Below are 14,116 nucleotides of genomic sequence, written 5' to 3' on the forward strand. Positions count from 1 at the left end.
TCTTTAAATAGTCTATTTATTTGATTCATTCTGTCTTTCTTTTTCTGCCATCAGTGTGAGTGGTGGTTCGACCCATTTTTAAAACACTACAGCATTGTAAAGTTTTAGAGTTTAATGTCAGGGAAACTCTTCAGAAATGTGATCAATGGACTGTGAAGCTGGATCCTCGGGTGGAAGCCCTGCAGGAAGACGAGTTGTGAATGTTGGTTCAGCTTCAGCAGAATAAATCTGCAGCAGTGTGACTACACCAACAACAAGCCTACTTCAGCAATCCTTTAAACTGTGCTGGGTAGCAATACTTAATACAGCCTGGCACTTATCAGGCACATACCTGACACCAGAACTGTACGGGGCAGTGTTGCCAGATTGGGCGGTTTTCATTCTGATTTTACAGGTAAGAATTACTTTGGGCGGGTGGAGATAATCTCTGTTGATTTGGAGTCAGATTGGCGTTTTTTTTTTTAGTTAATCTATTAAAATACATGTCAACCATTTATTTATTAGTTCATAGCAAAGCTCCTCTGAGTCCTTTCTCCCATCACTGGTTGGCTATTGTTATCTGCCAGGGCGTTCACATAAATTATGCTAGTTTAGCAGCCGGTGGATCTGGTGTGATAAACCCAGAAGATGCTGAAGTGAGGAAAATATAAGAAGAGTTACAGAAAATAGCGCCACAATGATCTTAAATGATCTCAAAACGACAAAAGCGAAGCTCACTGCAAATTTTGCATTTCCAGACAACAATCTAATCAGCATTAAAGGTAAGAATTCAAAATCAACCACAGTAAATTTAATTATTTCAGTTATGTTTTGTGCGAGCGCACTGATGGTAGTTTGTGTCTTCTAAATGTGAAAAGAGGAGCAGTCTGCATGGTTGTTGTGAAACCATCTGCAAACATGTTAGTATGTGATGTGTCACGTGACACTCACTGGATCTGACGTTGCTGTGGGGGCTGGGTCAGTCGTTGACGGAGAACAACTCTGGGCAGATTTTGTTGGATTGTTGCGTTTTCCCACATGGTGTTAAATTACAATGGCTTGTACTGATGCGTGTTCATGTTCAAACAGTGAATATAACAATATAATGATTGGGCAGGTTTTTGTGTGATGTGGTGGTTTTTAACAGATTTGTGGGCTGAGAAACCTCGACTCTATCTGGCAACACTGGTACCAGGTACTGATGGTACCAAGTATGTACCCTTTAAGCTAGGGGTGTCCAAACATTTTCATAGGTGGGTCAGAACTTAAACTTTGTCTGAAGGGTCTCACATCAGAACAATCTGAATAAAAAAAAATTAAGCATGATTTTTTTTTTCTAATTTTTAACAAGTTGAATATTATTTTGGAGAAAGGTTAAAAGTTTAGTTTAAATTCTTGTAGATCCAGACAATCATGAGTCTCATAAACATTAAAATATATATTACTTCTTTTTTGTTTAAAATAATTGATTAGATTTTTGGGGGGACTATTATTTGTTTTCTTGTGCTTGGAAAGTTCGTTTTTCGTTTATTTTCAGAGACAAAAGCCTAAAATGAGTGACTGTTCTTTAAAAACAGGGGGTGGAACTTCAGTCACCTGTTTGGACCCTGAACGGCCCGGTTGGGTCATCAAAGTTCTGAAAATCATCTGGCAGTGGCTAAAACAGATTCATAGAAGGTTTGAAGGGACACTGAAGTTGATCAACGTGTATGTTGATGATACTTTATATTCTTTTAAAAATGTCCAATTTCTACCCTTTGATTGTTTAATCAACTGAAATGATTTCTTTGAAAACACTTATTTAGCCAAGTTTCATAATTTATATCATCCAAAATTCTACTTTTTGGTCTAAGTCAGTGAAGGTTTGATGTAGAATAAAGGGATTAATTATAGCATTGTATACTTAATTTTGCTACTTTAGAGAAGATTATTTTCATATTTTTTGCTGTTAAACCTAAAAAATACATTTATAAAGTATCACCATTAAATCTAAAGAAAGTCTACATCTGCATCAACCTCTTAAGCCTGTGGGTCAAAATTATACATTCTTTAATTTCAGTCGAGGGCCGCACAAAATCACTCCAAGGACCGCAAATGGCCCTCGGGCCGCACTTTGGATGCCCCTGCTTTAAGCACAGGGTAAGCCCAGTCCCCCCAGTACCTATCAGGAACTTGGTGGGCAGTATCATAGATATCATATCTATGTATATATTCATCCCCTCTATGGATATAGAGACCATTTAATTATATATTTTTGAACTCTCTCTCATGTTTAAATATGAAGAAATGTCTCCGTTCGTTGTTTCACACCTAATACATGTTTTTGTGTAAAGAACAAACAGCAAGTTTGTTTCATTATTTAAAATAAAAAATAATGAGATAGCCTATTATTGAATATTTTACAAGAAAATAACTGCTTATTTTATTTTATGTAAAATGAATTCTAAGCCAGAGGGACAAACAGATGCTTTCAGCCTTCATGTTGTGCTTTCAGGTGAACACAGAATATCAGGTTGATGTATTTTAGAACAATATTTGAAGATGTTGTGTTTTTCCTGGAACTTTAGTCGACAATAAACGGTAGCAGCTTCTATAAACTCACCTTTGGAACTGACTCACAACTGCTGCTGCTTTAAGTCTCAAAATATTTAGTTGTAAATGTATTATAGCTTTTAAGGATTTTAGCTGTGACAGACAAAAAAAATGCTGGGATAACAAACAAAAAATAAATTATGTATCTATACATGAAATAAATATATATATACATATTAAAATATAAAATCAAACAGCTTAAATAGCATTTTCAACATCTTTCTTACACAACACAAAGTTTTACCGTATTTTTCGGACCATAAGTTGCACTTAAAATCTTTTAATTTTCTCAAAAATCGACAGTGAGCCTCATAATCTGGAGCACCTTATGTATTCATTCTGCTTGGGCTTACTAACCTCGAACCAATTTTATGTGGTTATTGTGAATGAGTTGAATAAAGTTTGACTTATCTGACTGTTTTGTTTCGCTTAATGCACCTTATAGTCTGAAAAGTACGGTATAAGAAAATCAGATAAAAAATGTGAGCTACAGAGAGCTGCATTACAAAACACAAGACTTTATGTTTTTATGCATCCAAAAATAACGCTCACATCAAATCATTGTACTTAATAAAAAGCATCAAATGCAGCTCATGTCAAATAAAGCCATTAATAAGAACAGGGACATGTTTTACAGGAACTATGGTCAAATCAAATGTGTTGATGAAAAGTAATGAACTGCTGGTTGTTTATCTGAAAACTGCAGCGGTGTGACGATGAGCCATTGAATCTGCAAAGTTTGATTTTACACCACAAGATGGTGGAGTTCATCAAATTTAAGTCCAACTTTAAATTGGAGTAAAGTCGACCTCTGACGAACGTGTTCAGCTTTTGTTTTTCTTGCAAAACCGAACTCGCTTCATACACGGCAGAACCTCACTGGTGCACGTGACAGCTGTCCCTCCTGAGTTCCCTCTACCGACAACTAATTTTATTTTTAAATTGGAGTCCTCCGTAGGTTCGAAGTTTCAGGCCGTAGTGGGTCCTCTTTGCCGCAGCTTGACCATTCGAGCAGCTGTGAGCATCAGCGCTCCGGTGATGACCTCCAGACCGTAGGACAGCCAGGCCAGACCCAGAGACCAGCCGAAAGAGGTGTGGATGTAGGCCAAACCTTCCGGTCCCACCAGCCTCTCAGTCTCATCCAGGGCCTGGTAGGAGTAGATGATGTAGAGGCTTGCACCGCAAAGAGTCAGAAAACCTGGATGATGACGCAACAAGAAAATAATTAATGTGCAGTGATCGTTTAGCCTTTTACAAGAGGGGTTCTGTGGAAACGTTCTGAACATTTCTTGTCTGTCATAGACAGCTCTTTAAACGACCTCAGTTAAGAGAATGTAAATCTGACAGGACTGATGAGCTAATGGCTAGTCCAAACACAGCTAAGACCAAAGCTGCCTTCTTAAAACAGATGCAATGTCCCAAACTCGGTTGTTCATATGATGTTATTTCATACATCTTTATGTTGACATCAGATGTTTACAAGAAATGTTATTATCAACTGTAAGCACAGTGACTGTGTCTAGTGTGGTATTTCTGTTTCAACTTGGGATCATCTTAATGAGGACTCTCGTGAGCTTTCAGCCAGAATAGCTGTGCAGCACAAACTGACTGTAGTTTAAAAGTTTTAATATTACTCTTTGAGTAAACTGCTTAGAAATGTTGAAAACCCTAATTGTTTTAAGATGAAAAAGAATCTGCTATAGAAGTGAGACCATATTGACAAGTTACTAACAGCTAGTTAGAGCAGAGTCATTTCCAAATTTCCAGATTTACGTTCATTCAATCTTTCCAACAGTTTTCAGTCAGGTCATCTGGACAGTTTCTTTTTTTGTGTTGAAACGTTTCACCTTTGATCCAGAAGGCTTCATCAGTCAAGGAAACACACAATAAAACTGATTCTTCCCCCAACAGCTTACTCCAAAGTGGAACAAACCAGTTCTGCTTGTGATAAGATGGTCTCTTTGGTACGCCCCCTCCTCCATTGCCGGCCCTCTTCCTTGTTGACAGTCTGTTCAAACTGGTTGAAAACAACAAAGTCCATGCTCAATAATCCAGGTATACAATTCAACATTTTTTAGTCAGGTTTGATGAAGCCTTCTGGATCGAAGGCGAAACGTTTCAGCACAAAAAAAAAAGAAACTGTCCAGATGACCTGACTGAAAAAATGTTGGATTGTTTACCTGGATTATTGAGCATGGACTTTGTTGTTTTCATTCAATCTTTATTTCTACAGGCTAGTCTCATTGAATCACTGGGACTCATTAACAAGAGAGACCTGTTGAAAAAAAATAACACACTTTTTGAGGTACACACAAAAATAAACTGTCATTAAAAGCATGTAAAATGAAAAGTAAATAAAAGTAGTGCTATAAAACGAAATAAAACAAGCTACATTATAAAACTGTGTAAAATACTAAAATCAGGAACAGGTCTGCATTGATTTGTGCATTGAACTTAAAAGTTGTTTAAAATCCTTTAGAGTCAGAGTCAGAGTTTCTTTATTGTCATTCGCACCTCATGGGGTACATGTGGTGGAGCGAAATTATGTACACAAGGTCCCAGTTACATCCAACAATAAAATGTCTAAGAAAAACAGTAACAACATCTAAGATATGAACTAAGAAAAACATCAACTAAATATACACTAAGCACTCATAACATAAAACATTGAACATCAGCACAAACATGAACATGAGTCTGTGAGCAGATGTGCACGCATGAACACATCAACATTGAAACAGATCAGCAGCAACATGAAACAGATCAGCAGCAACATGAAACAGATCAGCAGCAACATGATATGGTTTTTCACAGTGATTATTCTAGTTAGAGATTCATGAGTCTAACAGCCTCAGGGTAGAAGCTGTTCCTCAGTCTAGTGGTTCTACATTTAATGCTTCTTAACCTCCTTCCTGAGGGGAGTGGGGCAAAAAGTGTGTGTGCTGGGTGAGTGGGGTCCTTCATGATGCAGGTGGCCCTCTTCCTGCATCTGGAGGTGTAGATGTCTGTGATGGTGGGGAGGCTGATTCCGACAGATTTCTGTGCAGCCTTCACCACTCTCTGCAAAGCTTTTCTTTCTGCAGCTGTGCAGCCTCTATGCCACACATTGATGCTGGAGCACAGGATGCTCTCCACTGCACACCTGTAGAAGGAGGTGAGGACTGAGCTTCCCAGACCAGCTCGCCTCAGCCGTCTGAGGAAGTAGAGTCTCTGATGAGCTTTCTTGATCAGGCTGGTGGTGTTGTTGCTCCAGCTGAGGTTGTCATTCATGTGTACACCCAAGTACTTGTAGCTGGAGACCACTTCCACCGCAGACCCTCTTATGTTCAGGGGGGTGTAGGTGTTTTTGTTCCTTCTGAAGTCCACAATCATCTCCTTTGTCTTCTTCACATTGATGTGAAGGTTATTCTCCTTGCACCAGCTCTCCAGGTGTTCCACCTCTTGCCTGTAGCTGGACTCATCATTGTTTGTGATGCATCCCACCACCGCTGTATCATCTGCAAACTTTACAATAGGACAGCCTGGATGGGTAGCTGCACAATCATACGTGAGCAGAGTAAACAGGAGGGGGCTCAACACACATCCCTGAGGAGAGCCAGTGCTGAGGGTTATGGTGGAGGAGGAGAGGTTGTGGATCCTCACTAACTGTGGTCTGTTTGTTAAAAAGTCTAGTACCCAGTTGCAGATGGAGGGGCTTAGTCCTAGTGTGGATAGTTTGTCCATCAGGGTTTGGGGGATCATGGTGTTGAAGGTGGATGTGAAGTCCACAAAGAGCATACGGACGTAAGAGTTTTTCTACTCCAGGTGGTTGAGTGCAGTGTGGACCACAGAGGAGATTGCATCCTCTGTTGATCGGTTCTCGTGGTATGCATACTGATGAGGGTCCTCGTTGATGTTGATGGTTGTTTTGATGCGAGTCATGACCAGTTTTTCAAAGCATTTAGCGACTATCGGGGTGAGGGCCACTGGCCGATAGTCATTCAGACCAGTCACTGTGGAGCTTTTTGGGACTGGGATGATGGTGGCAGTCTTCAGGCAGGTGGGAACTGTCTCCAGGGTAAGTGAGGTGTTAAAGATGTCTGCCAGCACCTCGCAGAGCTGATCAGCACATTCCTTCAACACTTTTCCGGGGATGTTGTCTGGGCCAGTTGCTTTGTGCGGATTAATCCTCCTGAAGGTACTCCTTACTTCTGCTGAGGTCACGCTGAGTTGCTCTTCATCCGGTGGTGAGGTGAGTCTGGTGCTGGGTGGTCTGTTCGGGTCTTCAAAGCGTGCATAGAACTTGTTGAGGGCATCAGGCAGAGATGGGTCTTTGGGGCATTGTTCTCTCCTTCCTTTATAATCTGTTATGCACTTAATGCCCCTCCACATGCTCCGAGGGTCTTGTGAGATGAATTGACCCTCGATCCTCTTTGCATATGTGGCCTTGGCCCTCTTAATACCAGCAACCAGCTCTTTTCTTGTCCTACTCAGCTCCTCTGAGTTTCCAGACCTGAAGGCAGTGTTCCTGGCTTCCAGCAGGGTACGCACCTCTGCATTCAGCCAAGGTTTTCTGTTTGGGTAGCTTTTAACATTTCTGATAGTGGAGACGGTGTCAGTACAGAGACGTCAGAGACGTCAAAACGAGAGCTTCAGATCTTTTTGCAAGGTGTTCCAAGTTACATGAACGGAGTAGGAGAAGGCCCTTTTGTCTAGTTCAGTCAGCACTGAGGGGACACTGCAGGTAATTATGTCTTGAGAGCGCACGCTGTAGCTGCAATGAGGATGTGACATGTAGGAGGAGATACATGAAGGTAACAGACCACAGAGTGATTTAAAGATGAAAATGTACCAGTGAGAGAGTCTGTGTGAAGTTAATAATGACCAGTTAACCAGTGAATGCAGGGGGCAGTGGTGGATACAGTAGTTACAGCCAGTTATGAATCTTACCACACCATGATAGACAACATCCAACATCTGCAGGGTGCTTGCAGGAGCGTTCATGTAAATAATGTCATCGTAATCAATGGAGGGAAGGAAAGTCACAGTTACAAGTCGTTTCCTAGCATTCAGAGTTAAACAAGATCTATTTCTGATAAAGAAATCCCATTTTAATTTCTGTTTCTTCATCAAATTTTCGACATGAGGCTTAAAAGAGAGATGTGCATCGACCAAGGTACCCAAGTATTTATAGGAATCGACAAACTCAATAGGAACACTATTAGAAGATAAGATAGAAGGAAGGACTGCTGGTACCAACTTCCTGTTTGAAAACAACATCCCTTTGGTCTAACCAGCATTTAGCACAAAGTTTGAGACGGAACAAATCTGACTGGATGATGTCGAATGCAGACTGTAAAAGCTGGAAAACATTAGCAACTGATTTAGCTCAACAGTAAACAACTGTCGTTGGCATAGAAATGTAAGGATGCATCAGGAATAATCTGACCTATATGTAGATTGTAAAGAGGGTGTGTCCTAAGACTGAGCCTTGTGGTACACCATTACTGACAGTTAAATAACTGGAAAAAGTACCATTGTTTTAACACATTGCCTCTGATCTGAGAGATAATTAGAAAACCAACCGATGGTGTGATCTGAAAAACCAATGTCTGAGAGCTTATGACATAAGGTGTCATGGTCCACCGTGTCAAAAGCTTTAGACAAGTCTAAATAGAGTACAGATAAGTTGTCCTTAGCATCCAATGCTTCACCAACATCATTAAAATCCTTCAATGAAGCAGGGATTGTGCTGTTTTTTTTTCTCCTGAAACCAGACTGATGGGAAGATAATTTGTTAAAAGAATCCATATCTTGACTTGAGTATACGTAACTTAAATCAGCTCTAATCTATTACAAAGGTATGAGCTACAGTTTTAAGCTTGGTTCTAGCTGTGTTTGGACTAGCTGTTCGTTTGTCAGTCCTCTCAGATTTTAACACCATTTCTCCAAACAGAGTTCGTTCAAAGAGCTGTCTACTTCAGGTAAAATGCTAATTGCTTAAACTTGTCCATAGAACCCCACTACAAGAAGGCTGAACTATCCTTGTAAGTTAGTTGTGGGTCTCCAAACAGAGCTGAGCATGTTGACTCATAAAATTCAGGAATGGAAATTAAAAGGCTTTTTTTTTCTTATTGTTATAACTATTTTTTCAGATTCTGTGCTGCTGGTTAATAATCTAACAAAAATGTAATACTGGAACCAGACAGGTACTTCCTCATTTATATATTTTACACAGATGTTATTGGGCACAAGCATAAACACAAGCTGGTATTTTACTCCTAACCCTTTCTTGCAGTGAAAGCTCTGACCCAAACCAGTTTTATTGTGTCTTTTTTGTAAGAAACAGGAAATGTATTGACGCATTTCTGTCCCCCTCATCATCAGAGACTAGACCAAGACACACAGATACATACTCAGGCCCCACAAAGTTTCACAGCGTTGCCATTGGAAACCCTTTTAATTTTGACAGCTTGCTCCTGGTTTTAGAGGATGCAAGTGGAGCTACTCAGGGTGGGACTAATAAAGACTTTATTACAATTACACCCCGAGGTGCAGCAAAGTGGAGATATGATGAGGAAGCCGCGTCTGATGTCTCATTTTTATGCACTTCTCTGCAGTGAGCGGAGCAACAGAAAGACACAGGGGCACAGCTGGGAAATGGCTGAACTACAGAGCATACAGGAAGGATAGCAGTACTGGTATTAATTAGCTGCTTTATCCTATAGTCTATTGAAGGAACGCTGTAATTGGCTTTGGGCTTGTTTGTTCAGCTTGTGTTCTGTCAGGCAGGAAAAGTAGAACAATTAAATGAGGTTTTTGAGAAAAACATTTTAATCAGGAAGTGGTTTAAAGCTGAAACTTGTGAGATCACAATACTGCAAGATCTTGTGTGATGTTTTACTGCTCAGAGTATTTGATTGGAATGACTCTCAGCTATTACCAAGACAAATTATAGCTCAGAAACTGGCAAATTTATAGACATTCCTTATATTTCTATATGTTTATAGACATCTGAGTTGTACTAAAATCTGTCCAGTGGTTTGTCAGTTACTTTACTAACAGACAGAGTTAAGTTCAAGTTATGTTTATTTGTCATATGCAGGGGTTAACAGTACAATGAAATGCTCTGGATGAGAAGAACCAATTTGCTAAGAAACAAACAAGAAATACTAAAGCAAGCAATAAGGGTACAAAATAAAGTACCAAAAAGTGAAAAAGTAATTATAATATTTACAAGGTCCTAAAGAGAGATAGTAAACAGCAACATGGTACTTTGTAGAATATAACGGTGCAAGTAGGAGTATTTCACTATAGTACTATAAGCTAAAATGTGCATGATATCTTGCACACAACTAACATTTACTGAGTTTATTCCAATATGTAAAGTTAACCTTTTAAATAAAGGTCTTGCACAATCTAAGGGCTCAGGGTTTTTGTCAGGGAAGACACTCAGCTACTACCTCTCAAAATTTTGTTTCAATATTGAGTGGGTTATTAACTGAACATCATTTTCAGATTTAACTTTATCTGATCAGTTCAGAGTATGAATGTGATCCAAAGCACGAATAAGTCTCTTTAAAATGATTTGTTCAATTAGCTTTGCAGAGATCTAGTAGAATGCTGAAGGACGAGACAGCCCCTGGTTAACTCCTGAGTCAGCTGACCTCCTACACAGGAGAGATCAGCTTTGGGCAACGGCTAGACATTCTGGCTCAGACACTGACTGGTCGCATCTTCCACAACTGTGGAATCATTGTACATCTTCCATCAAAGCCACAAAATGCAAATACTTCTTATCTCAGACTTCCAATGATCTATTCTGGAAAACCATCAAATCACTTTCTGGCAGCTCCCATTCATCTGACTTGTGTAGTGAGTCACGTGGGTACGTGCCACTAGTTGTATGACAAATATATGTGGTATATATTTATGCATACAATTTCACGAGTTCTTCATTTTTCTGACTGTAATGTCGTGCATTGAATTTTAACAGAAATGCGAACGAGAGACGTTATTATCTTTGACCCATCAAATGAATGGAGTCATTTATTTTCAGAATCAAAGTTTAACATCAAACATTTACATTAATTTGGCAAAATATGAAAATAATAACAGACAGTTACACAAATAATGAACTTCAAATCACTCGGCGGTGATTTGAGGACTTTGCTTCAGATATTTCTAAAAATATCTGTACTGATTTATGAGAGAGAGGTGAGTTTAAGAGGAAATTGAGATTTATCTTACAGAGGAATATGTGAGGGAATTTAATCTGTTTGACCAGAAATTGCACGCTCCCATCAGGTATCTCAGCTTATCCCAGGTACACTTTAGTCGAAGAAGAAACCGTTACCTTGTTGACGATAGATCACCTCAGTAAGAACCTTCAGACTGATATCAGCGTCTCCGTTGAGAACAGCTAAAATCCTTGGAGAGTCGTGCGTGGTTAGTTCAAACAGAATCATAATCCCAAAACGTCTCTGGATTCTCGGCAACTCTGACTCTTCATTGTCAGCAGCTCTCAGACTCTTTCAGATCTTCTCAGACTCTAACTCCAAAACTCTCCATAACTCTAGTTCTCTGAATTCCCATGAATTCTCTTCAGAACTCCTTGAGAACTAACTGCACTCCATGGAATCTACTGCACTCTGCGGAATCTACTGCACTCTGCCAGAACCGGGAAGTTGTCACATTTTAAATGAGTTTACTTCCGAGTTTACTTCAGAGCTTTCTGATTCGTGGATGGACCAGAAAGAGGAGTGGTTTTGTGACGTAAGATGTTATCTAAGCCAAGGTCAGAGAATGAGATTGTTTTAACAACTGACAGAGAGATTATTGCAGGAGAGCAGACTTCGTGGAGTCAACTCTTGGTAATCTTCTGAAAAAGTTTAAACATGACATCTTTCTCGGTAAACATTTTAGTTGACCGAAAACCAACCTTTCACATACTTACGACTTGACTCATTTCAGACAGAAAATCAAGAAATGCATATTCAGGTGATTTCTTCTTTGAATGAGGAACAAAAATCATTACTTACTGTTTATGTAAAATAAAAATGAGTAGTTCTTTTCAACCTGTAAGCATTGAGTGAAACTAACACAATTTGATTATCAAAACATTTGTAAGACAGTAATGATTATAGAGGATTGTCTTTTCTGCTTGATTAATTCAAGAAAGAAAGTCATCAGATGGCTCAGACTTATTCAGATCAATGAAAATAACAGTCTCTGTCCATCTGGTAGATTTGAGGTCATCAGGGTCAGATGAGGGTCAGATCATCAGGTCATCTGGTTCACTACACTTGCCACCACAACTACGTGTTAACTCTGTTCCTGTGTCAAATAAACATGAGGTCCTAAATTGTTTCAACAGAGATTTTGTTGCCTCTAGCTCCTTGTGTGACACAGTTACTAATGGAAATCCAACCTCTTCTCCTTCAAGCCAAACTTCTACAAATCAAATTTCTCCTACAAGTCAATCTTCAGTAAACCACACCTTTTCATTTTCACTGTTTTCTGTTAGTGAAGCTAATAAATTGTTAAAAGGTCTGGACCCTAGGAAATCTGCAGGCCCTGATGACCTTCCTCCTTATTTCTTAAGGTTAGCTGCACACATCCTTGCAGAACTGGTGGCTCACATCTTTAACCTGCCCATAAGCCAAAATACCATTCCAAACGCTTGGAAAACAGCTTTTGTTCTACCTTTACTGAAGGAAGGAAACCCCACTATACTGATCAACTATCGACCAATCTTTAAACCTGCATTCTTGCTAAGGTTTTAGAAAAAATTATAAATTCCCAAGTAGAGAAGTATTTGGATTCTTATCTTACCTCTCCATCAATCTGGTTTCAGGAAATTACAGCTTTGCTGAAGGTTTTTAATGACATTGTTGAAGCATTGGATGCTAAGGACTATTGTGCTGCACTTTATTTAGACCTGTCTAAAACTTTTGACACTGTGGATCATGACATCTTGTGTCATAAGCTCTCAGAAAATGGTTTCTCAGATCACACTATTGGTTGGTTCTCTAACTATTTGTCAGATCGGAGGCAATGTGTTCAACACAATGCCAACTGTTAACTGTTAACTGTTAACAATGGGAGTGGTGGTGCAGAGGTTAGAGAAGATGGGCCTGTGATCAGAAGATCGCTGTTTCAACTCCCGGTACTGACAACATCAAAATGTGGGTAGAATATGTGAATCACCCACACTTATCTCCACCCTCACTTGTCCCACTCTGGGCCCTTGAGCAAGGCACTTAACTCCACCATCTGCTCCTCCAGGGCGCCCTAGATAGCAGCTCGCTGCTCCACACAGAGGGCTGTGGTAGTTCAGTGGTCTGTGGTTGCATCAGGAAGGGCATCCGGAGTAGAAAATAATTCCCAAGTCTTTGTGCAACTTTGTTTGCTGTGGCAACCCCTGACAAAGGGAGCAACCAAAAGAAGAAAAACAAACAAAAAAACAATGGTGTACCACAAGGCTTAGTCTTAGGACACACCCTCTTCACAATCTACATATGTAATGTAGGTCAGATCATTCCTGACACATCCTCACATTTCTATGCAGACAGCACAGTTGTTTATTGTCGAGCTAGAACAGTTGTTAATGTTTTCCAGCTTTTACAGTCTGCATTCATCATCATCCAGTCAGATTTGTTCTGTATCAAACTTTGTGCTAAATGTTGATAAAACCAAAGGGATGTTGTTTTCAAACAGGAAGTCGGTACCAGCAGTCCTTCCTTATATCTTATCTATGACTGGTGTTCCTATTGAGTTTGTTGATTCTTATAAATACTTGGGTAATTTGTATCTCTTTTTTAAACCTCGTGTCGAAAACTTGGTAAAGAAACTGGAAGTTAAATTGGGGTTCTTTTGTAGAAATAGATCCTCTTTACCTCTGAATGCTAGAAAACACCTTGTAACTGTGACTTTCCTTCCCGCCATTGATTACGGTGACATTATTTACATGAATGCTCCTGCAAGCACCCTGCAGATGTTGGACACTGTCTATCACGGTGCACTAAGATTCATAACTGGCTGTAACTACCGTACCCACCACTGCACCCTGTATTCACTGGAACTGGTCATCATTAAATTCACGCAGACTCTCTCACTGGTACATTTTCATCTTTAAATCACTTCTTGGTCTGTTGCCTTCATATAGCTCCTCCTACATGTCACTTCTCCAGTGCAGCTACAGCGTGCGCTCTCAAGACATCATTACCTGCAGCGTCCCCTCAGTGCTGACTGATTCCGCAAAAAGGACTTCTGTTACTCCGCTCCTGTTTCCTGGAACATCTTGCAAAAAGCTCTGAAGTTGTCGACTTTAACCACTTTAAGGGATTTTAAACAACTTCTAAGTTCATGGCATAAACCACTGGAGACATGGTCCTGTTTTTGGTATTTTACATTGCTTTATAATGTAGCTGTTTTTGTTTAATTTTTATATAATTTCTCATTTTTATTCTTCATTTTATATGCTTTTTATATGATTTACACTCAAGTATATGCTGAAGACTCTGTTTTTTGATGAATAAGACTTCAGATGAGTATTTTAAATACA

At 39.6% G+C, this 14,116-nt stretch overlaps 1 protein-coding gene across 1 annotated transcript in view; it reads right to left on the reverse strand.

The window, feature by feature from the left end:
• Positions 1–3,539: 3,539 nt before the first annotated feature.
• The window catches only part of tmem235b (transmembrane protein 235b), a 14,200-nt gene continuing 3,623 nt past the window's right edge, over positions 3,540–14,116 (reverse strand). The window contains exon 4 of the mRNA XM_037691005.1: positions 3,540–3,769. Coding sequence (XP_037546933.1) covers positions 3,540–3,769 — 230 coding nt within the window. The remainder of the gene's footprint in view (positions 3,770–14,116) is intronic.

This window comes from Nematolebias whitei, chromosome 17 (genome assembly GCF_014905685.2).
Source record: "Nematolebias whitei isolate Nwh7 chromosome 17, NemWhi1, whole genome shotgun sequence".
NCBI lineage: Eukaryota > Metazoa > Chordata > Actinopteri > Cyprinodontiformes > Rivulidae > Nematolebias > Nematolebias whitei.